The sequence below is a fragment of the Gopherus flavomarginatus genome, chromosome 5 (assembly GCF_025201925.1).
Source record: "Gopherus flavomarginatus isolate rGopFla2 chromosome 5, rGopFla2.mat.asm, whole genome shotgun sequence".
In the NCBI taxonomy this organism is placed as follows: domain Eukaryota; kingdom Metazoa; phylum Chordata; order Testudines; family Testudinidae; genus Gopherus; species Gopherus flavomarginatus.
In genome coordinates, this window is record NC_066621.1 from 158,700,308 (window position 1) to 158,727,586 (window position 27,279).

General features: G+C 41.1%; 2 protein-coding genes across 2 annotated transcripts in view; one reads left to right on the forward strand and one right to left on the reverse strand.

Annotated features, from left to right (window-relative positions):
* The window catches only part of FANCM (FA complementation group M), a 171,457-nt gene that overhangs the window by 111,373 nt on the left and 32,805 nt on the right, over positions 1-27,279 (reverse strand).
* Positions 181-27,267, forward strand: LOC127051839 (heme-binding protein 2-like). Its single transcript, XM_050954739.1, has 5 exons — positions 181-464; positions 16,539-16,630; positions 22,582-22,723; positions 24,496-24,679; positions 25,177-27,267. Exons 1-5 carry the CDS (start codon positions 242-244, stop codon positions 25,346-25,348), a joined length of 813 nt encoding a protein of 270 aa, XP_050810696.1. The 5' UTR covers positions 181-241; the 3' UTR covers positions 25,349-27,267.

Here is a 27,279-nt window from a genome sequence, read left to right on the forward strand (position 1 = left end):
CTGGCCAGAGGGCTGGGAAAGGCAAAGGCAGCAAACGGTGACAGGGACTAGCAGCTGTCAGTAAACGCTCCGAACGGCGGATTGTGCCGGCGCAGCAGTCGCCAAGGCAGCTCCGGGCTGCCCCCGCCTCGCCGAAATCCCTCGGCAGGGCGAGCAAAAGCGCCGCCTTGCCAGCCGCCGCCGCAGGGCGCAGAGCACGTCGTCCCTGGGCCCGGCGCGGCAGGACAGCGACCCCCACACCATGCAGCAGGAAGCGGTCAGCTGCCGCATGAGCGGCGCGGCCGGCGAGCCCGGCGCCCCGGGGGCGATCACCCTGGAGGACCTGGACAGCATGGCCGAGGAGCCGAGCCCCGACTCGCCTTATCACAGCAGCGGCTGCGGCCAGGGGGACGAGGCCGAGCAGGAGCGCCTGCTCAGCTACTGGCAGAGCGTGGGCAGGGGGCACCAGGTGGACGTGCCCAGAGGTAAGAGCCCGGCCCCGAGGCGAGGGGGCTGCACCCCGCTCGCTGCGCGCTGACCGCTGAGGAGTCCCCTGGGCTCCCCACCGCCTAGGTCCCAGAGGCAGAGGGGGGTGGCTATAGCCGAGCGCGGGTTAAAGAGACCAGACGAAACGGCAAGCCTGGGGAAGGGGCAATGCATTATCAAACGGGGTGTTTTTTGTGCTGCAGCCCCACTTCTCAGCTTCATCTCCAGCCTCAGCTAGTTTTTCAGTCTGCCCCCCTAGGCGTGTAAAACGGGCTGGCCCCACTCCGGGTGACACTGGAGGAGGTTGGTGCTCTTACACCCGTTTTAAGGTAATTGAAGGGCCCCTCAGCAGACTGGGCACCAAGTTATAACAAAATACAAATTTAAATCTGAGCCTCTCTCTACAAGTGTATTTAGTTCACTTTAATGTAGTGAACGAATGTGCCTGTAAATGCCGAAACAGTGTCTAGCTAGGTTAAACCTCTTAACAATAAAAACAAACAGTTTAGGATTTAGCCAGATTATGCAGAAGGAACCGAGAAAGAAGGAACATATATATTAGGAACGTGATATTCCATGTTTATCAGAATACCTTTCTAATTCTTTTAGGAATCTTACAATACTGTCCTACCATTAACAATTTTACTTTTGTTTTATGGACGATACAGTTTTTTCAAATGCTTTGGCTGTATAGTGAGATTGAAAAGAAAGGGAATAGGAGCAATGATCCTTCCAACCACTGAGGAGGGAAGAGATTACAACTTGTTTTATCACACTGTGACTCTTTAATAGAATTGGCTTCCACACTGGTGAAACGGAAAACAATTTATGTACAGTTATGAGGCTTGCCTAGGTGAAAGTTTATACTTCTAGGAAGAAAACTGATACATGCCTCTGACTACAGGACAAGGTAGGGAGCGCCATTTAGACTGTGGTTCTACTGTAACTGATCTCACAGCTTGGACAAATAGTTTTGAAACAGTGACTTCTGTAGGGCTGCTGCTAAATATCTGATTTGCCAGCCAGCTTTTGCACCTTCTAATTTATATTTATTGTCATATGTATCAAAAATTTTAGTCACTACCATCATGAAACTTCCCACAGTAATATTTTAATGGGAGGGTGTGGCGAGGAAGAGTTCATATTAAAGTTTGTTGGGTGTTAGCTATTGTGTTACAAATACTGCCTTTTGACTATTGTTAAGGGAAACGTAAATTAGACCTAGTTTCAGGTGTTTTGGGGAAGTTATGCTTCCAATTCTGAGATGTATGACCTGAACCATCAAGAACAGAGCAGTGTTCATATGACGTAACTGGATCAAACCATGGATAAATGAAGTCACAGCTAAATCTTTGTTCAAAATAATTGTAGAATTTTTTTTTTAAAATTGGTCAGAGTAATTTTTCAGGTCCTAGGAACTTGACTCATTTGTACTACAGGACATAACACTAAGTAAACAAATTGGACAGCTCAGCTCTAAAAAGGAGTTTTTGAATTTTCTTTGGTTTTGTTTTTTGTAAACATCTGTGTCACCATCCTTGATCCTCATTGTTTTTTTACACAGTGAACAGAGACAGAATTAGAACAGGGTAAGAAAATTCGGTTTAGTGACCTACAATAGGCAAAAAGTGACTTTTTGCCTCTTTATAATAGAACAAGCCTGAAAGGGGTGGGTGGGTGGGTGGGGGTGGGGGTGTGTGTATTTTTTGTTTTACTTCCATTTTTGAGAAGTTCAGGAAGGTGAGAGACTATAGTTATTAGAGAACTTGTAGGAAGACATGCAAGGAGAAACAAAGATAAGTAGTCTGAATAAAAATCAACCAATCATTCTGTTAACTCTTGTTGGCATTAAAACTGAGAAATACTTGAGAGGGTTTTCCCCCAACATCCCTCCCCTTTCAGCTTAAGTATGAGAAAGCTCAGTCCATAGCTGAGATCAACAAGACTTCAACAAAATCAGCAGAAAAACTAGACTTTATATTCCCAAGATTAAAACACAACACACCAACCAACAAGTCACAAACCCCAAATTATTTTTCATTTCCGGTCATGTTTACATTTCTCTTCCTAACCTTAATTCTCTTCTTTCCTGTATTACAATTAGGGATGGGCAAACCGACAAACCCTTGCCCCTCCCTTAAAACTGAAAAGGCATTATAAATAGATTCAGGCAGATACTGTTTTTGTACATGATGACAACCCACTACACTTTGCCTTCTTTTGGGGGCTTCCTTAGAAGATACTGTGTCTAGGAAGTCATCAGACCTCATGGGGTTTTCAGTGTCTGGCCCAAATCCAGTAGGTAGTGGTGCTGGAGCTATGTCTGTAAGGAGAAGGGAGCAAAACCAAGAACTCAAGCTTTCCATGATGAAAACTGAGCAGAGCCCTTCCCAATTTGAGATTCATATAACCAAGGTGAAGGCATGTCCGTTGTGGGGAAAGGTAACCCCTTCACACAAAAGAAGTCAATTTCCTAATACCTCTATATAATATTTGATTATACAGTTTTACTAAGATTTGCTAGACAATATTACAATATTTACAATATTTTGGAAACATAACAGAAAGGAAATTATTTTGCAGCACCCACACTTTTGTAAATACGACCTTTCTATAACCTATTTTGCAAGGCTGAGTAAAGGTTGAAAAGGGAAACAATGAAAATTCTGGATTGAATTAAAACTATACCTTTGTACTAAGGTAAGATTTTTCCTGAGAGAGAAAAAAGTGACCCAAGTAGACTTCCCTACTTGGGCAAGCACGTTTGTGTTCTGCTCCACCATGACAAATACCACAAAACACTTTTATAGCTATTTTTATCAGAGGATTTCAAAATCCTTTAAGTTAGATATCATTGTCATTTTACAGTTGGGGAAACTAAGGCACAGAAGGCAAGCGTGTACCCTTGGGCCATGTCTTCTATAGGAAATGAGTGAGAATTTGCAAGACTTGAAGAAAGTGGAAGTTCACAGGCATAGCGTACTAGATGATGAGAAGTCAGAGGAGGCACATAAGATGAAATCAAGTTCTGAAGGCAACTGAGGCTGTTGGACTAAAATTAGAGAAAAGTGTTTGCTATGGCAAACCCTATTACAGCTCTTAAGGCATTCAAACAGAGGGGGGTTGGTGGCAGATCCAGAAAAAGTCAAAGCTTTAATTGAGATGCCACCCCCTAAAAATGTGTTTTATAAGATGCAACTCCTTAGTATAATATAATTTTGGAATGAATTCAGACTTGGTCTTCTGAGGACAGACTAAGACAGAGTCTACGTATTGGAGATTAAAACACAGAAGCATTGGCTAACAGAATTTGTTGACTACATCCCTAGTATGGTCTTTTTTTGCTGTTTCCAATTCTACAGCAGTTGACATCCCACCTTTAGCGAGGTCTCTTTGGGAATGTCTTCCACTTCCATAGAGATGAATGGAAGCCCATAGCATTGTTCTAGTTTTCAGGCACTGAGACCAGGTACGCCCAAATACAACTAATACTTTGAGAGCATGAGAGAGGTTCACAAGATATTTTGAGGGTCTTTAGATTATTTTCAAACTTGTGACAGACCACCACCAAACTCATAATAAACACTGGAGACCAAAATAAGGTCCTGCCTTAGATGCCAGAGATTGCTTATGTATTTGAGATTTGAACTTGATTTAATATACACACCAAGAAAGGCTGCAGTGGTAGTTGATACCTTACCATGGAACCCTTTTGATCACCCAGATTCACCAGAGGCTCAGAATGATAAATACACACAAGCCTGTTTAGATTTCCTTTACATCTCTAGAAAGACAGGCAGAATGAGCTGGAGTATGTCCTGGCAGTATCTCTATTGTGAAACAAGGTGAGAGAAGTAGCTTTCAGAAGGATACTGTTTATTCTAATAAGTTATTTATTTTTAGTGTTTGTAGAAAGTGACTGATACTCAGTTACTGTCGCAACAGCAGGCCCAATAGTCAAATCAATACCTATCCACTGGACCATGGCAAACACCTCAATATAACAAATACAAAATCTTCCTTTAGTTATAAACACAGTTCCTTCACTATCATCATCAGAAGCAGGAAACCTATAATAGCAGGTATTTCAGGTTCCTTTATTCCAACTTAAATAAGAGACTCCTTACAAAGCTTTAAAAAACTGGCTAAACCAAGCCTATCCTACTTGCTTTAAGCATCCAGTTGCTGAATTTTAAAGTTATTAGCCAAGATATTTAACGCCATCATAAAAATAAAAGACATTGCGGGTGCCATATACCTACTTAGGTTAGTGACTGCCAAGTAGAATCCTTCTCTCTTTTCTCAAGTGAAGCCTACAGCAGGTATGATGAATTTAGATCAGGTGCCTGGTATGACACTCAGAATCTGGTGAATATACCTGCTAATAAGACCCACCACAATTAGAGGTTACCGAATCTTCATGTTAACGAACTTCTAAACCAAGTTCTGTCAAATATATCAGACTACTCCTATCCTCTTCCCACTGAAATCACACCAGAAAGACTTGCTCCTTGTAGAACACTCACATATAGTGTCAATCCTAATTACCATTTTAAAATTTAAATAATTGAACCTTCAAGATGTACACATACGTATACTGAATCACCATCTAAGTGTAGTGCTGCAATTCATCCTTCTTTAGCCTGTCCCCTCCCAAAGTTATTTCATATCTTACGTCATGTCTGAATGTTAAGCTTTTAAGGACGTGCACCATATGTCTCAAGTACCTAGCACACCTGTGGGCACTATTTTAAAAATATATGATATACTAGTTTTCATGGAATGCTAAATCCATAACAAACGTTCAAATTTAAAAGCAGTTTTAATTGAGCAATACGTATTTTACTTCACAGCTCCACAACACAAGTTGCTTGGCTGACATTCCAAAGACTTACCTTTAGGTTAAACATGAAAAATTTCCTCTAATGGAATTTTTTTAAAAAGGTCACTAGAAGGGATGAAATAGAGCCTATAAAGAATACCTTATGCACCCTTTGCTACAGAGATTTCGATATATCAAAAACCTTATTCCTAAGATAAAGGTTAAAAAATCCTATTACTATAAGCAGCATAGACAGGAATGTTATTCAGTGATTTAGCTTAAATTAATTTGCTTTAGAACAAAGTTTTTCTACCAACTCTCAATTTGGGTAAGGTTATATATTTTATTGGACCAACTTCCCTTGGTGAGACACAAGCTTTTGAGATTATATGGAACTCTTCTTCAGATCTGGGAAAGGTACTCCGAGGGCTAATGCAGCTGCACTGCTGTAGTGCATCTGGTGAAGATGCTCTAAACCAGTGCTTTTCAAACTTTTTGTATTGGTGAGCCCTCTCACATAGCAAGCCTCTGAGTACGACAACCCTCCCCCCCAAAATAAATTAAAAATGGGGAGGTAATGTAATTTAATGGGGACTTGGGGTTGTCAGCCCCACAAAGCTGACAGCTTGCGACCCCCATGTAACTACCTTGTGACCACCTAAGGGGTCACAACCCCCAATTTGAGAACCCCTGCTCTAAACTGACTAGGGAGATCTCTCCCATTGACTTATTTACTCAACCCCTGTGATAGGCGGTAGCTGTGTCAGCTAGAGAAGCTCTCCTGCCGACAATGCGCTATCTACATTGGCGCTTAGATCAGTGTAATTTACATCATTCAGGGGTGTGGATTATTCACACTCTTGAGCGATGTAAGTTGCGGGGAAGTAAGTGGTAGTGTAGACAAGCCCAGAGTGTCACAACTAAATAGAAGGTTGAACAGATAGTTTAGCACAAGTAGTTAGCACCTACTCTAAGGGACTACTCAAGTTGAAGAAGCCCATTAACACTCCCGCAGTCACAGGACAAAAAGGAGGGTTAGTGGGTTACAGATCGTTGTAATAAGTAGTAAATCCGGTATCATTTTTAGACCATGATTTTTAGGGTCTAGTAAAGTTATGAATTTCAGCTCCCAGGCTTGTCTTTTGAATGTGTTCAGATTTCCTTTGAGGATGAGGACTGATAAGTCAGATATAGACCGATCGCTTTGCAAAAAGTGTTCATCCACAGGTGATAGAGTGTTTTTGTCTTTTATCATTTTCCTGTGTGAGGTCATCGAGAACATAGCAATTGTCTGATTTCAAATGGTCCCTTAGAACACGTGCTAACTATGTGTATTACGCTATCTGTTCGAACTTGTATTTAACTGTGACATGAAGTACCTTTCCCAGACCTGAAGAAGAGCTGTGTAGCACAAAAGCTTCTCTCCTCCAAACAGAATTTGGTTCAATAAAAGATATTATCTCACTCACCTTGTCTCTCTAATATCCTGGGACCAACATGGCTACAACTATACTGCATATCAAAATTGTAAGTCAGCCTCCAGTGGTATTAAAGCAAGAGCTTATGTTTTAATTACTAACCAAAATACTTAAGGTTTAAACCAGAGGTCAAAATTAATCAATTAATATTAACATTTTCAATAACAGTTCTCTTCATTAGAAGATGATATTGGATAGAAAATAATAAAATATAAAGAGAACTACTGTAAAGATTTAAAAACGTAACTAAATTTTCCACTCAACAAACATCTATATTTGTGGTAAACAAGATGAAACTCAGTCCTACTAACAAATATTGTTACTTACCTTCCAGTAACTGTAGTTCTTAGAGTTTTTTTTTTTTTTTTTAAACACACATTCCACTCAGTGTCCATGTGGGTGAGTTGGATTCTATTGAGCATCAACGTCTGCTAAGGCCACACTAGGTGCCTACAGTCGAGGACATGAAGGGTGGGGTGGCCACAACCCAAAATCAGTTACTTCACCAATAAGAATCCTGTAGGACCAGGAGTCCTATGAGTAGTGATGGAGGGTGCTTTGTGAAATCTGTGTAGACAACACATCTTGAAGAGCCACAGTTACTGTAGAGTAAATAACTGTTCTCTCTTCTTTCAGGGATTTGTCCACACATTCTACTCTGTGACTAAAATGGTTGCCCGGAGCTAGGGTGAGCAGAGGCTTACCTGAAGAATAGTTGTAGAATCTTCACTCTACCAAAACTAACATCCAACCTGGTAGCTTGTATCAGGGAATAATGAGTGGTGACGGTATGGATTGAACTCCATGTTGATGCCCTGCATCTCTCTCATATGGGGATATTACCCAAGCAGGTCACCAAAGCTGCTTGAGCAGTGAATGAGCTTTAATCTGTCCAGGTAGATCTTTCTTAGCCAAAACTTGTCATAACACAATCAAAGACCTGCTTTGACAGGCTCTGATGACATATGTTGCTCCTTAGCCCATTCCACAAATGCCACACACAGTCCAGATGTACACCTGAATGGCATGGTCATAGCTAAATAAAATGACAATGCTCAGGATTATCCAGCATGTGAAGTCTCATTTTATCTGGAGTGGAATGCAGTTTAGGGAATGTGAAAAAACCGACGCAGAAGTTGGAAACCACCTTAGGCAGAAACTTAAGGTGAGATCTGAGAGTGACAATGTTCTTGTGAAACAATGTTGGGGGGACCCCACTGCAAAGGCCTGAATCTCTCCTATTCCCCTGGTTGATGTGATGGCCACCAAAGAGGCCGTCTTCCTCAACATGTGAGAGAGACCTGGTAGCCAGTGGTTCAAAGGGTGGACCCCTCAGTCCGGTCATCAACAAGTTGAGGACCAAGGCAGGAGAGGGTTCCCACTTCAGACCAGGAGGAAGTTTTGAGCCCTCAATGAAGAACCTTGTGGGATGCTAGAAAATGGTACAGCCTTGTGCAGGAAGATGATTCACCAACGTCTCTATCAAAGTATGGGTCAAGTTTTATTGTTTTAGAGAAAGTAAGTCGTTCAGTATAGCTGAAATCGGGGCTGTTACCAAGCAAGAACTGATGCTGCATTGCCCAGACAGAAACCTTCTTCCATAAGTCAGTCTGGGCAAGAGTTTCCTGTTTTGGAGCAAGATGGCTTGAAATGCAGGAGAGCAGATCCTGTCTGTAGATGTTAACCAGCCAGCCAGCCAGCATCCAGGCTATCAGATGCAGGATTCAGCCATTGTTCTGTAAGACCAGATCTGGTAAGGAGATGAGATATCATCGTGAAAGGTTCACAAGGCTTGAGTACCAAAGCTGTCTGGACTCTGCTAGAATTATGATAACCCAGCCTGCTTCAATTTCCTCAAGACCCTAGGTATCTGACCCTGGGTCTTAATGGAAAGGCATACATCACACCAGGAGCTCACCAGAGGAAAGTGAAAGCATTAAAGACAGCATCTGCGCTTCCCGTGCAACAGAACCTCAGGTACTTATAGGTTGCAAATAATGATAGAACTTTAAGAAATGGACCAACCAGTCCATGCTATGCCTTTTTGAGGTTGGTGTATCTACCAATCTTAACCACCCTTGCAAAGACTGCAGGTGAAGTCTGGCATGCTGCCTGTGATAGATGTCCATTCCAATGTGTACCCCAAGAATCTGAGGCTGTTCATACTCAGAGCGTGTCTCAAGTTGCTCGAGGAGGATGAGTATAGTCTGCAGTTTCATAAAGGTATGCTCTAATATACCTGAAATCTAACAGTACCTCAATAAACTATGCTCAGAGACAGGGTCAGTGTGGATTTTTCCTTGTTTACTCTGAGTCCCAGCATAGTAAAGAGGCTTGGTGTCTTTTGAAATAAGTCTGTCACTTGCTGGGAGGATTCTCCCTGTATCAGCCAGTCATCTAAGTAGGAATACATCTGGATTCCTTGTCTTCTCAGACAGGCCTCAGCTAGGACATGGGGAGTAAATGCGGGGCTGTGGAGAAACCAAAAGGTAGGATTCTACTGATAGTGAATTACATATCAGGAACGTCAGTTATTTTCTGTGAGCAGGATGCATTAGATGTGAAGTTAGGCATTTTGAAGGTTGAGAGCTGGCAAGCCAGTCCATGGGATCCAGACAGGGGATTTACAGAGGCAAGAGTCACAATATGGAATTTGAAGCAACGGACAAAGGTTTAGATGGTGAAGACTGAGGATAGGTCTTCAACCCTCCTTTCTTCTTTGGGACTGAGAAATAGAGGCAAATGGGACAGTGGTTGCCAAAAAGGAGGACAGGAGGCTGATCTGCAGATGGTCTAGCCAGACTCTCAATATACATGTCAAAACTGGTTTAATGTCAGGAGCCCTGGAATGGCATGGAAGAATGTGGTGAAATCACTGCCTCTTCCTCAAGGCTCGGAGGACTGTTAGTGCGGATGACGACTGTGGTCTGTCATACAATTATTATTGTCTCAGGTGCTTCCTTTTTGGGGATGAGATGCACAAGTCTGAAGATCTCAAAGTAGTTCTGGAGTCTTTTAGGACATAGAGAGCCTCATCCATATCACTGTTAAAGAGCTCACTGTCTTTGAATGGGAGGTCCTCTATGGTGACCTAGACTTCCAGTTTCATTTCCAGTGATTAATGCTACCAAGACCTCATCACTCTGGCACTAGCCATTGATCTGGTGGCTGCATCTGATACATCAAGTGCCACTTGGAGCACTGTTTGGGCTGAAAGCTTTCCAGTTCCTCGAGCTGTCCTTTCCACAGTTTGTCTCATAAAGAAAAGATGTATGTGGAGAGCAGCACTTCAACAATCACCACTCCCAACTAAAGTCTTACTTGGTGTCACCATGCGTTCGTGGGTCACAACTGAGAATACCAAATTCAGGACAAGCTGCTGGGGAAAATGGGCAGACATGCCCCAAAACTGGTGGTTATTCTTCCATGAGATATACCAAACCAGCAACAAAAGTAAACTTCTGTCTCACCACACTGGCTAACAAAAAGTCAGAAATGCAACCACCTTAGGTATGCCAGTCCTGGATTCAACACCCAGACACTAGACTTAAAAATTAGTGGTTCTTTAAAAGTCAGTTTAATCAAACAAAAGGTTCTCCTGATCCCAAAGGACCAGCCACACACCCGAGTCAATATATAACTCGGATCTTACCCAATAATCATGCTGTTGCCAATCCTTTAGTATTTACAATCTAAAGATTTATTTATAAAGACAGACAGGAGTTAAAAATGGTTAAAGGTATCAAATACATACAAAAAATTCAAAGTTCTTGGATCAGGATGGAGTAAACTGCTGGCTTAAGTCAAGTCTCTGGTTGCTTCCAAATCAATGGAAGGTCCTCAGTCCCTTGGTTAGCATGCTTAGTATAAGTCCGTAGTCCAGAGGCTAAAGCAGTAAAGAGGCCAAATGGAGATGTTTCTAGGCCTTTTATAGCTTCTCCCACGTGGAGGGAAACTCATTGTTCCAAGCAAAGCCCTCAGCACAGTTTGTGGAAAAGTACAGACATACAAGATGGAATTCAGTACCACATGATCTAGTCGCATGCCCTTGCATGCTTCAGTGAGTCATAGCAGCCATTACCCATAGTCTGGCTGAAACGTCCTCAGGAAAGTCCATCAAGTTCTCTCAAATGAAGCAAAATCCATTGTTCTCACTGTGGAAAATTACAGGTAGCAAGATGGTGTTTGGGGTCACATGTCCAAGTCACATGTCCATGTATGATTTCGCTTAGTCACAGCAGAAGCCATTACCTATATTCCAGATGGAACGTTCATAGGAAAGTCCATTAAGTGTAGATAGGCGACTCCCATGGTACATTGTGAGTTAAGTGTTCCTTGATGAGCCATTTTAACTTGAATAGTCCCTTCAAGATGTGCAGGCTAAATACCTTGTGGGTGCTACCCAGGTGCAAACATTTGAAATCCAGGTATAGAGCCAATACTCCTAACTTTAAATACAAAAATGATACATGCATACAAATAATCATATGCAGCAAATAACTTTTCTATTGACACCTTTTTTGACACACTTTGTACAAGATTTGTTGCAAATATATAACAGTGGTAGCAATAATGATTTACATGGTAATATTTTAATGAGACAATGTCACACTTGGGAATACATTTTCCTCCAAAAGAGGTCTGATTTCTTCAGGTCTTTCTCTTGAGAGGAAGGCTGTGGTTGCCCCTCCTGCTTTGGCTTTGCATGAGCCGCCTATAATACAAGAGTACCGGTAGGTTTTCACAGAAGTATTCAAACCCTTTACCTAGTGCCTGATGTCTACTGTTGAGATCTTTCGATGTTGCTGTGATTAAGACAAGCATATGCCCAATCAATTAGGCTGGTTTGAACAGTCCATCATTAATGGCAATGGCCACTTGCCCCAAGGAGGAAGGCTGTAGGATATCCAGAAGCTTATGTTGATTCTATTGGATGATTCTCCACAGGAAAATATCCAGCATCTCCACTATTCTCTTTAACGGGTGCTAGAAGACCATTAGCTTGTCCATAGAAGCAGTGGATTGAGGATTAACTGCCTCATCTGAGGAGCAGGATGAGATGGCTAAAGGCAGGTGACCTTCAGGAAGTGGTCACCTCCACTGTATTCTTTTTCTCCCTCCATGAATTGAGGTTGAGCCAGGAGAGGGGCCTGGGCTGACAGAAACTGTTTCTTTTGCAAGACAACCTTAGATGAAGCTAACTTTCTCCAGTGCAGAACAAAAAACTTTGAAACCACAAATATTTTTTGTGGGATCGAATTCTTATTTTCTAACCAGCCTTACTTACAAGCCTTAGAAAAGCCACAGTTTGCACATGCTTAGTAGAGACTTATTAGAGAATAACAGCTAAAATTGATGAAGACTCTGTCCTAACTGAGCATGCTCAAGCTTCTCACATATCCTACTACTGTACTGGCCAGACTGCACATGTGAATCCCCACAGAGCAACTGAGCATGTGTCATCCCCTAACAGCTCCTACATGTCACCATACTGCACATAAGCCATCCCCATAGAATGAGTGAACATGCTGCAGTCCACGGTAACAGGGGCAAAGACAGATCTTCCATGAAATGGCTGCTCCAGGCTGGGATGGGGCTGGGCATTGGGACTCGAAGCAGAGCACTTGTCTATCTTGTGTTCTCCAAGATCCTCCTGCTGGCATCCAAGCAGCATGGAGGAGAAAGCTGCCAGATTCAAATGCAGAGTAAAACAAAAGCTAGACCCGGGGAAAGGAAAGTAGCTGGGGAAGGGGACAAGAAGTCTGGTGAGACTGGGACTGTGGGGAGTGGGGTAGGAGAGAAACTGGGACACATTGAGCAAGGAGACTAGGGTGATGGGAGCCAGTAGGCTTTGGGGCACAAACACTGAGATTGGACAAGAAGCTGGGACTGGCTGGACGAGGAGCCTGGGACTAAATCAGCATCGGAAAGAATGGGGGTGCAGGGGAGGGGAGACAGATCTGACAAGGGGCTGGGTGTTCAGGGAGAATGGAGACTGGCTAAACAGAGAGACTGACAAGGAGCCAGGTAGGGGAAAAGGTCAGGGGAGATACGGAGATTGGATAAGGAGCTCAATGAAGGGAACCTAGGACTGGAATCTGGGGAGTGGGCATGGGAGAGAAGAGAAGTTGGATGAGGAGCCTGGAGAGGGACACTAAGACTGGCTAGGCAAGGAGACTGGCATGAAACTGGGTAGGCAAGAAGAATGTGACTGGAACAAGGAGCTTGGGGTGGATAAAAGACTGGAGTGGGACTGGGCAGAAATGTTTGTACCCATTAGAACACACTCCCCTCCAGAGTCTCACCATTCCTCTACTGTTAGCAACTATCTTTGAAACACACACACAAAGTATCTCTCCTTCACCTCGTGCTGACCCACACACAGGATGACAACCTACAACTGCTATCAGTTACTCCATTAGCTCAAGTGGCAGAGGTCTGTGCAGTAGATCTAAAAGGTTCCAATCCAGCAGAGGACCGATGTTGGTGTCCCTATAATGCCACATGAGGGAATTTCTTGTTATTCAATTTGCTTTAAAAAAAACAAACCTAGGAAATTACATACAAAAACATATTAAAAGACTATTAAGGTCACAAAGTCAAGCACTCAGAAGATAATTCTGGCATTGCCTTAGGGACCTCATGCCACCTTAATTCAGCTGCTTTGGTGCCAGGACTGTGAGCACAAGCAACACACACGACACTTAAGAGGCTCATTTTTTATATTCAGTACCCTCTTTACTTACAAACAAAGCAAAGAAGTATGCAAAATGCTAGTGTGCCTTTTAACCCAAACAAAAGTGGTAGCTTTTTTATTTTAGACTTGCCAGTGTCTTCTGTTATGGCATTATGACTAATATTAAAATATTAATCCACTGTGAATTCTTTCTGCATCAGGATGTGAAAAATTTACAAATCTGAAGTTATGAAACCTATTTTGTCCTGATTCAAGCTTTTGTACATTACAGCTTCGTTTTGCTAGAAAGTCAATATTTACTATTACAAAAGTTGACCAATTAATTTAGTCATTTTAAGTATTGTGACAGACCCAGGCCAGTGTGGTACAGGAGTCTGGTAGAGGGCAAATATACTGGTCACTGGGTGAGTAGTTTTCTGTTTCGTGAGTGACCAGAACAGGGGCTGCACTAGAGTAATCAGGAACCTGCTAGAACCAATTAAGGCAGACAAGCTGATTAGAACACCTGCAGCCAATCAAGGCAGGCTAATCAGGGCACCTGGGTTTAAAAAGGAGCTCACTCCAGCCAGGGATAGGGGAGCCAGAGGAGAGGAAGTGTGTGAGAGGAGCTGGGAGCAAGAGGCACAAGGAGCTGAGAGTGAGAGGGTGTGCTGCTGGAGAACTAAGGAGTACAAGTGTTATCAGACACCAGGAGGAAGATCCTGTGGTGAGGATAAAGAAGGTGCTTGGAGGAGGCCATGGTGAAGTAGCACAGGAAAGTGTCGCTGTCATGCAGCTGTTACAGGAGGTACTATAGACAGCTGCAATCCACAGGGCCCTGGGCTGGAACCCGGCGTAGAGGGCAGGCCCAGGTTCCCCCCAAACCTCCCAACTCCTGATCAGACAAAGGAGGAGTTGACTCAGACTGTGGGGAAGGCCACTGAGGTGAGCAAATCTGCCAATAAGTGCAGTACACACCAAGGTAGAGGAGGAACTTTGTCACAGTATCTTCTGCACCTTCAAAGCTAAAGTAAAATCCCTTATCAAAAGTAGGTTATGTATCTAATCACATCATTATGACAAATATGTATAAATTATGATGCAATTGATGGAAACAATTGCAATTTAAAGAGCCTTTGACATTGCAGGTCTTAAAGTAGAGTGTAGAAAAATTCCCCATATTATTTAAATATTGAATTAGGGACCTGTGGCTGTTTAAGATAAGTTTTCAAAGGGCATGGTCTTCAGTGAAACATACAGCTGGCATGTTTCATAAGTTTGGCCATTTTATTCCTTCTTAGTATAACTCAGTGATTCCTCCGTGCAAGAAATCTCAGTCTTTTTTAAGGTTAACAAGACAAAGCAAACTTCTTTTCAAGTAAGCTGTAGTGCCTATCTGTGGTATTTAGATACCATATTAATGTCACACTTAATTCTGTACAAGTTGCACGCATGAACTCCTGATCAGTTCTGTGACTGAAATCCCTTGTTTTGCTTCAGGGCTTTGGGTTATTTTTTAAAATCCTCTCCTACTTCGAACTCCTTGTTATTAGGGAAGGATTGTGTAAGGAGGCAGATATTGCCTCATTCCAGAGGACATGTTTCTATGCTGATGACTCTTGTTAAAAGAAAATGAGTTAATTAAATTTGTTAATGAACTTCTGGGGGGAGAATTGTATGTCTCCAGCTCTGTTTTACTTGGATTCTGCCATATATTTCATGTTATAGTAGTCTCAGATGAAGACTCAGCACATTGTTCTTTTTAAGAACACTTTCGCTGTAGATTTGACAACACACAAAGAAGGTACCAATCTGAGATTTATAAAGATAGCTACAGCACTTGCCCCAAGGTTTAAGAATCTGAAGTGCTCCAAAATCTGAGACACACGAGGTGTAGAGCATACTTTCAGAAGTCTTAAAAGAGCAACACTCCAATGTGAGGACTACAGAACTTGAACTACCAAAAAAGAAAATCAACCTTCTGCTGGTGGCATCTGACTCAGATGATAAAAATGAACATGCATCAGTCCGCACTGCTTTGGATTGTTATCAAGCAGAACCCGTCAACAGCATGGACACGTCCTCTGAAATGGTGGTTGAAGCATGAAGGCACATATGAACCTTTAGCACATCTGGTATGTAAATATCTTGTGATACCAGCTGCAATAGTGTCATGCGAACGCCTGTTCTCACTTTCAGGTGACATTGTGAACAAGAAGCAGGCAGCATTATCTCCTGCAAATGTTAAACATTTGTTTGTCTGAGTGATTGGCTGAACAAGAAGTATGACTGAGCGGACTTGTAGGCACTAAAGTTTTACATAGTTTTATTTTTGAATTTTTTTTTAAAATAATTCTATACTTTTAAGTTCAACCTTCATGATAATGAGATTGCACTACAGTACTTATATTAGGTAAATTGAAAGATACCATTTCTTTTGTTTGTTACAGTGCATATATTTGTAATAAAAAATAAATATGAAGTGAGCACTGTACACTTTGTATTGTGTTGTAATTGAAATCAATATATTTGAAAATGTAGAAAACATCCAAAAATATTTAAATAAATAGTATTTTACTATTAAACAGAGATTAATTACAAAATTTTTTAGTCGCGCGATTAATCGCAATTAATTTTTTAATCGCTTGTCAGCCCTTATAGAGAGAGTATGGATGTGGCCTATATATATAAAAACCCCATATAGCCTTGAGGATGTCACATGGGCCGCAGTTGTACGCTGATTGAGGCCGTACGTTGAGAACTACTGGACTAGACTCTTATCTAGGCATTGCTTCCTGAACAGTTGTACATGTTGGGCTTCTCTACTGGGGCAGTGGGAGTGTCAGTAATCAATAGGGAGTATAGTAAGACTCGGACAGTATGGTACTTTGTGATATGAATAAATAGGAAGTTTCAAATCTGCTATGATTTTAGAGGTGCAAAGGTAAGAAAGTCAACTTACTGTGCCTTTCTACACTGAGGTCAGTCAGGCTCATTTTTTAACAAAAGCAAACTAGACCAAAATAAAACCAGATGTGCTTATTCCTTATTTCTGTAGTTTCAATTCTAAAATTAAAAACATATGATATCATTGCAGACATGGCAGAGCCAATCCAGCAACTGACGAGAAATAATCAACCTCAGGAGAGAGAAAGTATCCCATTTACACTGATACACCGCAAAGAAAAGGTAATTCTTTTCCTGCCAAGTATTTATTCCGGTATTTGAAAAGAGTACACTTTGATAAGCAGTTTAATTTTCTAAGTGTTGCAAGACTGATGAGGTAACTGAAAACATGAGGAAACAAACCTGGCCCTAATGTCTAACAGTCCATAACTGAATAAGGGGAGAACAGTGCACACAACTGATTGAAATCAGTATGCCTAGAATGAAAGTTAGGTGATCCAAAACCACTTCAGTATGTCAACATCCCAAATCAGTAACTGAATGTGTACTTCAGAGTTTAAAGGATATTTTCCCTTTATTTACCTTGCCAGATATGCAACAGATGTTATTTTCAAATATAATTTAAAAAAAAATAAAGTCAGTGTTTTCCCAAGCAATTAGATTAAACCCAAATTAAACAGAAAAAGTTAAGATGAGAGAGTATGAGATTTGTATGAACACTGCATAATAGCTACTGAAAGCTTAATGCAAGCTAAATACTTAGATATTTTAACTTCAAAAGTAAGAGTCCAAAAAAAGACTGCCCTCAAGTGTGCTTTTGATTTGTGAATTTGCCATTTTGTACAATCCATGCTTGCTCTGATCTAGAGAACAGAATACCTTCTCCCTACTCAGAGCCTGGGTCAGTTACAGTCTAGTTCTGCTTTGCAGATTTCAAGAATACATATGTGGATATCATCTTTAAAATGCCTCTGAGATAACATTTCCACTCCTTAACTATTTGAAATTCATTTCTAGTTTTCCATTTCCACTCTCAAAATGTATCACTAAGCTGGCTAATCAAGAGGTGGGATTAACTTCTCTATTTATCGGATCCATTGTTTTATCAGAACACAAAGGCTGTTACCAAAAGTGTGAGTAAAAACAAATATCGACATATTTAAAAGCAAAAAGGTGAAGCCAGCAGAGTTGAATTATCTATCTATAGCTAATTCAATTAATTTCACCCTGTTTACAAATAGACAGTACTAGTTGTTACTGGAATTACAAACAAACATTCAATGCAAACAGATTTCAGAGTAGGGATTTTTCACCAATTGTATGTGCTCTTTACTAGTCATTACAAATATCAGCTTGGTCAAGCAGAAGGGAATCACAGAATAGACTATCAGGCTTGGAAGGGAGATCATCTAGTCCAACCCCCTGCTCAAAGCAGGACCAATCTTTTTTCCCCAGATCCCTAAATGGCCCCCTCAAGGACTGACCTCACAACCCTGGGTCTAGCAGGCCAATGCTCAAACCACTGAGCTATCCCTCCCACGTTGGAGGAGTGTAGGCAGAAGAATCTGTGCTCTGTAGAGCATACTCCCACCCAGAAACTGGACTCTAACCCAAGATTCCTAAGACTGGCTGTTCCTCTCCTATCAGCAACTGTGAAACCCATCAGCAAAGCGTGCATCGCATCCCCCTCAAGTGAAAGTCCATACAGCAGTAGTACGTTATCATCCTCTATCCTTACTCCTTTACTTCAAGTGGCAGAAGATCTAAAGTTTCCACACCTACTGATAAACCATGTTGGTGTCACTATGATGCCAGATGAGGGAATTTTTTTCTTTAGTTGCTTTTTTAAAAGCCTAGGAAATTATAGTGTTATAGCTGTGTTGGTCCCAGGATATTAGAGAGAGAAGGTGCGATTTCATAACCTCCTCCACAGGGCAGGGTTGCTACAGCTCCTCTTCCAGGAACCAGAAACAGTGGGTGGTGATTAAGGCAAACCATGGGATCACAGAATATTAGGGTTGGAAGAGACTCAGGTGGTCATCTAGTCCAATTCCCTGCTCAAAGCAGGACAAACCCCAGCTAAATCATCCTAGCCAGGGCTTTGTCAAGCTGGGCCTTAAAAACCTCTAAGGATAGAGATTCCACTATCTCCCTAGGTAACCCATTCCAGTGCTTCATCACCGGCCCAGTGAAATAGTGTTGCCTAATATCCAACCTAGACCTCCCCCACTGCAACTTGAGACCATTACTTGTTGTTCTGTCATCTGCCAGCACTGAGAACAGCTGAGCTCCATCCTCTTTGGAACCCGCCTTCAGTAGCTGAAGGTTGCTATAAAATCTCCCCTAACTCTTCTCTTCTGCAGACTAAATAACCACAGTTCCCTCAGCCTCTCCTTGTAAGTCACATGCTCAGCTCCCTAATCATTTTTGTTGCCCTCCACTGGACTCTCTCCAATTTGTCCACATCTCTTCTGTAGTGGGAGAACCAAAACCAGATGCAATACTCCAGGGGTGGCCTCACCAGTGTCAAGTAGAGGGGATTTATCACTTCCCTGTATCTGCTGGCAGTGCATCTCCTAATACATCCCAATATGGCATTGGCCTTCTTGGCAATGAGGGCACACTGCTGGCTCATATCTAGCTTCTCGTCCACTGAAATCCCCAGGTCTTTTTCTGCAGAACAGCTGCTTAGCCAGTCAGTCCCTAGTCTGTAGCAGTGCATGGGATTCTTCCGTCCTAAATGCAGGACTCTGCACTTGTCCTTGTTGAACCTCATCAGATTTCTTTTGGTCCAATCCTCCAATTTGTCTAGGTCACTCTGGACCCTATCCCTACCCTCCAGTGTATCTACCTCTCCCCGCAGCTAAATGTCATCTGCGAACTGGCTGAGGGTACAATTCAGCCCATCATCCAGATCATTAAAAAGATGTTGAACAAAACTGGCCCCAGGACCAACCCCTAGGGCACTCTGCTTGATACTGGCTGCCAACTAGACATCGAGCCATTGATCAGTATCCGTTGAGCCCAACAATCTAGCCAGCTTTCTATCCACCTTATAGTCCATTCATCCAGTCCATACTTTTTTAACTTGTTAGCAAGAATGCTGTGGGAGACCATATCAAAAGCTTTGCTAAAGTCAACATATATTACGTCCACCGCTTCCCCATATCCACTGATCTCATCATAAAAGGCAATCAGGTTGGTCAGCATGATTGGCCCTTGGTGAATCCGTGTTGACTGTTCCTGATCACCTTCCTCTCCTCCAAGTGCTTCAAAATGGATTCCTGGAGGACCTGCTCTATGATTTTTCCAGGGACTGAAGTGAGGCTGACTGGTCTGTAGTTCCCTGGGTTCTCTTTCTTCCCTTTTTTTAAATATGGGCACTGTATTTGCCTTTTTCCAATTATCTGGGACCTCCCCTGATCCCCATGAATTCTCAAAGATAATGGCCAATGGCTCTGCAATCACATCAGCCAACTCCCTCAGCACCCTTGGATGCATTAGATCCAGACCCATGGACTTGTGCATGTCCAGCTTTTCTAAATAGTCTTTAACCTGTTCTTTCACCACTGAGGGCTGCTCATCTCCTCCCCATACTGTGTTGCCCAGTGCAGCAGTCTGGGAGCTGACCTTGTCTGTGAAGATCGAGGCAAAAAAAGCATTGAGTACTTCAGCTTTTTTACCCACTGTCACTATGTTGCCTCCCTCATTCAGTAAGGGTCCCACACTTTTCCTGACCATCTTCTTGTTGCTAACATACCTGTAGAAACCCTTCTTGTTACCCTTCACATCCCTTGCTAGCTGCAACTCCAATTGCACCTTGGCCTTCCTGATTACACCCCTGCATGCTCTACCACTATTTTTTCCTCCTCCCTAGTCATCATCTGTCCAAATTTCCACTTCTTGTAAGCTTCCTTTTTGAGTTTAAGCTCACTGAAGATTTCACTGTTAAGCCAAGCTGGTCACCTGCCATATTTGCTATTCTTTCTGTACTTAGGGATGGTTTGTTCCTGCACCCTCAATAAGACTTCTTTAAAATACAGCCAGCTCTCCTGGACTTCTTGCCCTCTCATATTAGCTTCCTATGGGATCCTGACCATCAAATCACCCACATGGCCCCACCACCGTACCACTTCCTGAGAAGGCTCACATATACTAATTCAGACTGGATTCTCCAGAGACCAGGAGACAGAGAAAGTACTGTAGAATAAACCGCCTGAGTTTTAACTGACTTCAGGCTCTTTTTCCTGTTTCAACAAACAGAATTTTTCTGTAAGGGAAGGAGAGGCTGAGACTAATGGGTAACCTTTAGTGAACTTTGGTATACATATAGGAAAACACTTCTTTTTATTTTGTAAGTTCTCTGCATAATGCTTTTAACCTTTTGAACAAAAAGCGCTGTTCAAGAGCTGTGTGGTAACTGACTAATGTATTGCCAGCAGTTCTCAGAAAAAAAAAAAAAGAGCAGACACTAGTCTTTTAGGCAGACTGGCTTGCTGGGGATACACTAGTGTAGATCAGGTAGTGCTGCAGCATTAAAACCTCTGTCAGGAGGGCATGAGACAGTTCCCAGCCAGGAGAGGTGATGGCTGGAACCTGGAAATCTTTAAGCAGGTTCCTGAAGGGACCATAGAGGGATACTACAAGTGCAGTTATCCTGAAAATGTGACAATTACATACTATTTCCCTCTACAGGATCTGTGCCTCATTCAGTGGATGTGATGGAAGGTGCTCTGGGTATGAATCAAGTGTGTAGTACAGGAGGCTGTTGTCTATAGGACCCTTGTCTCATTTGTTGCAGAAATTAGAAGGTGTGTAGGAATGAGGCAGGGGATTGCAAGAAGAGAAAGATGGTCTCACAGTTAACACAGCTGAATGCTGCCCTGGAGAATCAGATTCTATCCCCGCCTCTGCCCCCACGCTCTTATGTAATGCTGGGCAAGTAACTTAAAACCAAACTTTTCAAGGGTGTTCACTAATGGTGCTCCTCATTTTCTGGGTGCCCAATTTGAGACACTAGGGTATTATTTGAATAAATGCTGAGCACTCTCAGCTGCAACTGAAGTCAGTTGGAGCTGTGCTTTGAACATATGAAGTGTTATATAATGCTAAGTACACTGAAAAAATCACATTGTTGGCCTCTCAAATTAAGCACCCAAAATCAGTGGATACTTTTGACCTGTATCTCTGCTTTCAGCTCCTCTTTGGTAAAATGGGGATAGTAATATCCCTTCATCTCACACGAGTGCTGCAAAGATTAATTAATTAAGGTTCATGAAGCACTCAGACACTGTATGATGAGTTCGATAGAAAAGCCCAGGAGGAAATTAATACTGTCTTTAGAGCTGAGTTTGAATAGTGTGGAGTTAATAAGATGTAAAGCCACAAATTGAACCAGGAGGATAAAACAAATACAGAATAGCTGCTCATTAAGTGAGTACTGTCCATCCTGTGCACAGAATGAGGCAGGGGTTCTGGGGGAAAAATAGTAGGTCATCATGTAATTAGAGACTGTACCATAATGCATAGGTGTAAAGGGGCTGAATTAAGGTTGCATGAGCAACTTTAATGCTGGTATTTCTTTATCTTTGAGTGCTTGACATTGAAACCTCAATGTTCTCTGAACATAGTAATTAAGTAATTTACAGTGATACTGCAAACTCACTGAATGCTAAATCAGTGCAAGTTATATTACCTTGCCACTAACCGCCACATAAATCTGTTTTATGATCAAGTTACAGCATCATTGATTATGGCCCTTGTCAAGGTAATCATTTATTTTGATTCGAGTTAATGGAAAACTTGGAAAAAATTAATGTATCAAAATCTGCAGATGGCCCCACTACCAGAGTTTTAAGTCTTAAAAAATCCTGCCACTTACCAGGGTAATAGTCTTTTGAGGCAAGTGGCTAGTACACAGCCATATCTCAGAAGACAAAGCCCATTAGATAACCTTAGTGTTTGAGCTAGCTACAAAAAGTAAACTAAATATTAAGATTTGAAAAGCAATATTCTTTCCAATATTTTTAAATTGAAACATCGAGACTTTAGTATTATCACTAGTCATTCTTTTCATTCTTCCTGCCCGTGTACCAGTTAGCTTATTTCTTTTCAAAACAGGTGAAGGCTCTGACTTAGTCATCTTAAACACTGAGGAGTTCTTTAAATTATGCATACCAAAGCTTAACATCAAATTAAGATACTAACTCATTGTCTGATTTTTTTGTTTGCAGTTTGGGGAAGTGCTTTACGAAAAACGTCAGTATGGAAAAGCTAAATGGGCTTGTATTAAAATGCAAGAAGAACAGTATGAACAGAGCATATGTCTGGGATTCATGAAGCTTATGAAATATATTTGTGAGCAGAACTCTTCAGGTAACTACAGATGCTAGTTTTGAATTAGATCATCATCTGCTATTTATGCTCCAGCACCTCTCTTCAATTCTAGTTTGATTTGCACCAACCAGTTTCAAATACACAATCCTTTATAGTACAAACAGCTTTCTGTGACAGCTTTTTTGTATTGGAAATGAGAAAAAAAAATCCCCAAACTGAAGTGCCTCTTTGCACACCGAGTACACGATCAGCACTAGACAAATGAGTTTTTCCTGAAAGGCTGTCTGGATATTGGTAGTTCAAATATTTCTAACTGTTAGAATACTACTGAAAAATTCTAAGAGTCAGTTTGCACACTAAAGGCCAGAAAAGACCACTGGATCATCTATTTCTAATCTGATTCCTTGTGTAATACTGGCCATTAAATTTCACACAGGTACCTCTGTATTGAGCCAAACATGCTTTAGTCAACACAAGCTATCTTCCTTGTATTGGAAGGCATCCAGTCTTGATTTGGAAATTTGTTCCAATTATTATCACCCTCTCTGTTAAAAAGTTGTGCCTAATTTCCAGTATAAATTTCTTTGGCTTCAGTTTCCATATATTATTTTTGTGCTCTTTTCTGCCACGCTACAAACCCTGTGTACTAAAGGGCTCTTCTTGCCTCAAAAGTATATATACATTAATCAAGTCACCTCCAGTTTTTCAACTTCCTTTCTAAAATGTGGACACCAGAAATGGACAAAAGCATCCCAGTATCAGTCTCATCAATACCCACATACAGAGGGAAAAATCACCTCTCTACGCATATTCCCCTCTTTATCCATCCAAGAATTGAATTAGTCCTTTTTGCCACAGTTATCATATTAGGAGATCACATTGAGTTGCTTGTCCACTATGACCCCTAAATCTTTTTCCAGTCACTGCTTTCCAGGATATAGTCCTTCATTCTGTAGATATGGCCTGCACTACTAGATGTGTAATTCTGCATTTGGCTGCGTTAAAATGCAAAATAATGATCAGGTGTGTGTGTTTGTGTGTAAAAATACATACAAACCCATTAGGTTAATAAACCTAAAAAGACAAGTGTTCAGAATTAAGGCAGTTTGTGTGGTCTTCTCTACACAGGGAGTTATTCCTGTGTAACTCCATGTCTGGAGGCTCCTATTCTGCAATAAAAATGCTCCTATTCCAAATCCAAGTGGATTTAAGTATCAGAGAGGTAGCCGTGTTAGTTTGGATCTGTAAAAGCAGCAAAGAATCCTGTGGCACCTTATAGGCTAACAGACATTTTGGAGCATGAGCTTTCGTGGGTGAATACCCACTTCGTCATGCATGTTAGTCTATAAGGTGCCACAGGATTCTTTGCTCCTTTTAAGTGGATTTAAGTTATTGCAGAACAACAGCATCCACTTATGGAGTTAATTGGGAATAATTAATCCGCTTTAAATTCACACACTACATTACTCCATGATTAACTTTCTTGTGTAGACAAGCCCTGTCTTTGCCAAACCTAACTACATCTAGTCAGGGAAGAGCTCTCAGAACACTTCATTTTAATATATTGTATGTGCTGCAATTCCAGAGCACAGTGGAATGTTAATATCAACAATTGCCTCCAACAGCACCTAAAGCCACCAATTTCTAAATCTACTGAATTCCATTCTGCTATGAAAAACTTTTCCACTCTACAGTACTTGATCTATGCTTAGCTAAAGAATGTTCTATATTAGTTTTAAAACTTCATACATATTAAGTGCAAAAGTTCTCTTCTGTATTCTCTAGAGTGATGGTCCTATATTTTTCTTCAGGATTGTACTTGGGGATGACTATACCTATTGTGACTCTAGTGCAGACTAACGAATCTCACTCAGAGTTAACACGTTCAGTGACAGTCGCATACTACCTGCCTGAACTACTGCAGGAGCAGCCACCTCAGCCTTATGATTCTGACATAATTATTGAAGAGTGGCCTCCTACTGTTGTTTATACTAGGTAAGAAACATATATTAATCCTGTTATAGTAATGCCTTAAGCAGTACAGGTCTCCTTCTATATATTGAAAATAGGATATGACAAATACAAAAAGCTAACATTGAAAATCAAAGCTTGTGTTATATCTTTATTAAATATCACTTGTTTCAGAGACCAAAGTCAAAGTCAACTCAGGAGGTAACTATTACATTCTGTAGATTGTTGCTGACGTTATAGAAGTATTTAAAATTTTTGAAGTAAATTAGTTAATGGTGATACTTGTATTGAGCCTTTCTATAAAAAAAATTGAATGATGAGCGCAACAGAGAACATTACACCTGACAATTGTAAATTTTGGGTTAAGAAACATTTTAGTAGTTATCACCATATATGATGCATACATTAAGCAGTATTATTGAGAATCACCATAGAACCACTGGGAAGAGGGAAAAAATCTAGAGGGGATGCAAGGAAATACAATAAAATAATAGAATATAATTAAAAATTGGTTGTTGCAGGAGCTTCAGAGGGGTCACCAATGAAGACTCTATAATGAGAGAAATAAACTTTTTGGCAGAACTTCTGGAGAGCCCTGAGCTATGTTTGCAGAATATATTCATTGTTGCAGGATACACCAATCCAGCTGCTGCAAATCGACACAATGAAATATGGTTCCTGCAAAGACCGTAGCCTCCCACTTCTGATACCTAGCATTATCCAAATTCAGTATGTACACAATGGCGCACTTAAATTTGCAAGTGAATCGTGTCAAGCTAGTCAACAGCTTTATAAGTCTTTGTGATAAAATATACACAATTTTTAATCCTATTTTCCTAAACTACATATTGCAGTCTGTCAAATTAGCATGACAATCAATCCAATTTAGTTATTGAGCCATCAGTGTTAATATCTGAAATTTTACTGCTAATTTTGAAAAAAAAGTCATTCACAATTTCTTATTAGATACTTCAGTTTTACAGTTTATCCATATTTCTTTGAGATTTATAGTACTTTTCAAATTGATTCATGTGATCTTCTTAAACAGGGGTAAAGTCAAGTCACAAAGGTATACTTTATAAATTCTAGTGTTAAACTGAACTGTTTAGATTTTTTTTTAATATTAACATACTAAATATTTTTCCACTACAGCATCTCTAGGGTGCCCTAAACTTTTAGCTTCAGATTTTCAAAAGTGCTCAGTGTTGGCCCAACTCTGCTCAAATTGAAGACCATAATAAAAGTTGGGAGCAGAGTTTAGTCAATGCTGAGTGCTTTTGAAAAATCCCATTCTTGAGTAGAGGTTTTCCCCACTTTTCTCAAAAAGATATTTAACCAAAGTATTTGTCACCTTCAAAACTGTGTGTCCAGGATGCGAAGAGTCAGTTGCATTGCTCATCCAAGTTTTGTTAGTAAATAGTTCAGTTTTTCATTTTTTTAAAATTCACTACCATACCCCAATATATGACTGAATATGGTACGCAGCAGACAGAAGATAGGCATCATTCCTGCTCAGCTATTCAACTTACTGAGTGACATGAACTTTAAAAACTAGAGCTTTGCCTAGATATTCAGAATATAGTAATCAAGGCAGATTAATTGGCATCACAGAAACTTGAAGGAATAAGTCTCCTGACTGAAATATTGGTATTTAGGGGTACAGCTTGTTCAGTAAGGACAGGAAGGGCAAAAACTGAGGAGGTCCAGACGGAGATGGGAGGCAGACCAGCTGAAAGTCTCTGGGTAAAGATAAAAGGGGGAGAAAATGTGTGTGACATCATGGTAGCAGTCAAATATAGACCACCACGAAGAGGTGATGAGGAATCTCTAGAAAAGACAACAGAAATATCAAACAAGACTGGATGGTAATGGGGGAATAACTAGGTAGACATCCGTTGGAAAAGTAATATGGCAAAGCACAAGTTATTGGAATGTACTGGGAACAACTTGGTGTTTCAGAAAGTGCAGGAAGTAACCAAGGGACAGCCATTTTAGACCCGATTCCAACCAATGGGAAGGAATTGGTAGGGAATCTGAGGGTCGAAGGCAATTTGGGATAGAATCTACCATTTCTTGATCAGTTTAAGGAAAGAGAAGGGAGAGCAGCAGAATAAGGACCCTGCACGTCAAACAAGCAGACTTTAACAAACTCAGAACTGGCAGGTAAAGTTCCATGGGAAGAAAAATCTAAGTGATAAAGGAGTTCAGGAAACCTGGCAGTTTCTCAAGGAGACAATATTATAGGCAGAACAGTCATCTATCCCAAGTGAAGGAAATATAGGAAGAATAGCGAGGGTCAAATATGGCTCCATCATGAGGTCTTCAAGGACATGAACATCAAAAAGGAATCCTACAAAAAGTGGAAACATGGACAAACTACTAGGGAGCAGTACAAAAAGAGGAACAGCACAAGCACGTAGAGACAAAATCAGAAAGGCTAAGGCACAAAGTCCGTTACACTGAGCAAGGGATATAAAAGGCAATAAGAAAATGTTCTTTAGCTATATTAGAAGGAAGAGAAAGATGAAGGAAAGCATAGGTTCTCTACTTAGCAGGGAAAGAAAGCTAGTAACTGATGACATCACCAAGACTGATGTGTTTAATTCCTGCTTTTTTTTTTTGCG

Bases quoted from the DNA above. Each gene is read 5' to 3' on its own strand.
- LOC127051839 (XM_050954739.1), top strand. From the start codon at position 242: ATGCAGCAGGAAGCGGTCAGCTGCCGCATGAGCGGCGCGGCCGGCGAG. The intron at 465-16,538 runs GTAAGAGCCCGG...ATATCATTGCAG, and splicing joins CCAGGTGGACGTGCCCAGAG to ACATGGCAGAGCCAATCCAG. The intron at 24,680-25,176 runs GTAAGAAACATA...TGGTTGTTGCAG, and splicing joins CCTACTGTTGTTTATACTAG to GAGCTTCAGAGGGGTCACCA.